The 463-nt window shown below is 39.3% G+C and overlaps 1 protein-coding gene across 2 annotated transcripts in view; it reads right to left on the minus strand.

Moving 5' to 3' along the window:
• The window catches only part of LOC108750096 (flocculation protein FLO11), a 13,939-nt gene extending 13,707 nt beyond the window's left edge, over nucleotides 1–232 (minus strand). For both annotated transcript variants that reach the window (XM_018489345.1, XM_018489344.1), the window contains exon 1: nucleotides 160–232. In XM_018489345.1, the coding sequence (XP_018344847.1) occupies nucleotides 160–182 (23 nt within the window). In that variant the 5' untranslated portion in view covers nucleotides 183–232. The remainder of the gene's footprint in view (nucleotides 1–159) is intronic.
• Between the last annotated feature and the right edge of the window lie 231 nt (nucleotides 233–463).

Raw genomic sequence — 463 nt, forward strand, 5'->3', positions numbered from 1 at the left:
CATTCAATTACGATTAAATTTTTCACAACTAAGATTTAATTTTCTAACTAAGATTTTCACAAAGATCTGATTCTCACACGCTTCAACACTGAGATCGCTCTCTCAGATAAAAGAGAGATACGAAGGACTATATAGTTAACTGATTTCTTGAGTACTCACAGGAGCACGCTTCTTAGCCACATGTCTGCACTGCACACAATTTTCTTCCTCGTCTTGCTCGCTTTTCCTTCTTCCGTTTCTATCGTAATATGTGAACAGCTGCTTCAGATTAATGAAACTTCTCGATATTAGTATATACCCGGTATATTTCGGCACTCTCGAGAATATCGATATACTCTTTCTGCGAATATTGATGTTCTATATCGTCACCGGACACTCGCGATCATCTCTGTCCTTTTGTCGATCGATCACGACCGGCACTCGTCTTCCAGCTGCACGTAAAGAGATCTTATTGTTGATATGT

This window comes from Trachymyrmex septentrionalis, unplaced genomic scaffold (assembly GCF_001594115.1).
Source record: "Trachymyrmex septentrionalis isolate Tsep2-gDNA-1 unplaced genomic scaffold, Tsep1.0 scaffold32, whole genome shotgun sequence".
Lineage (NCBI taxonomy): Eukaryota > Metazoa > Arthropoda > Insecta > Hymenoptera > Formicidae > Trachymyrmex > Trachymyrmex septentrionalis.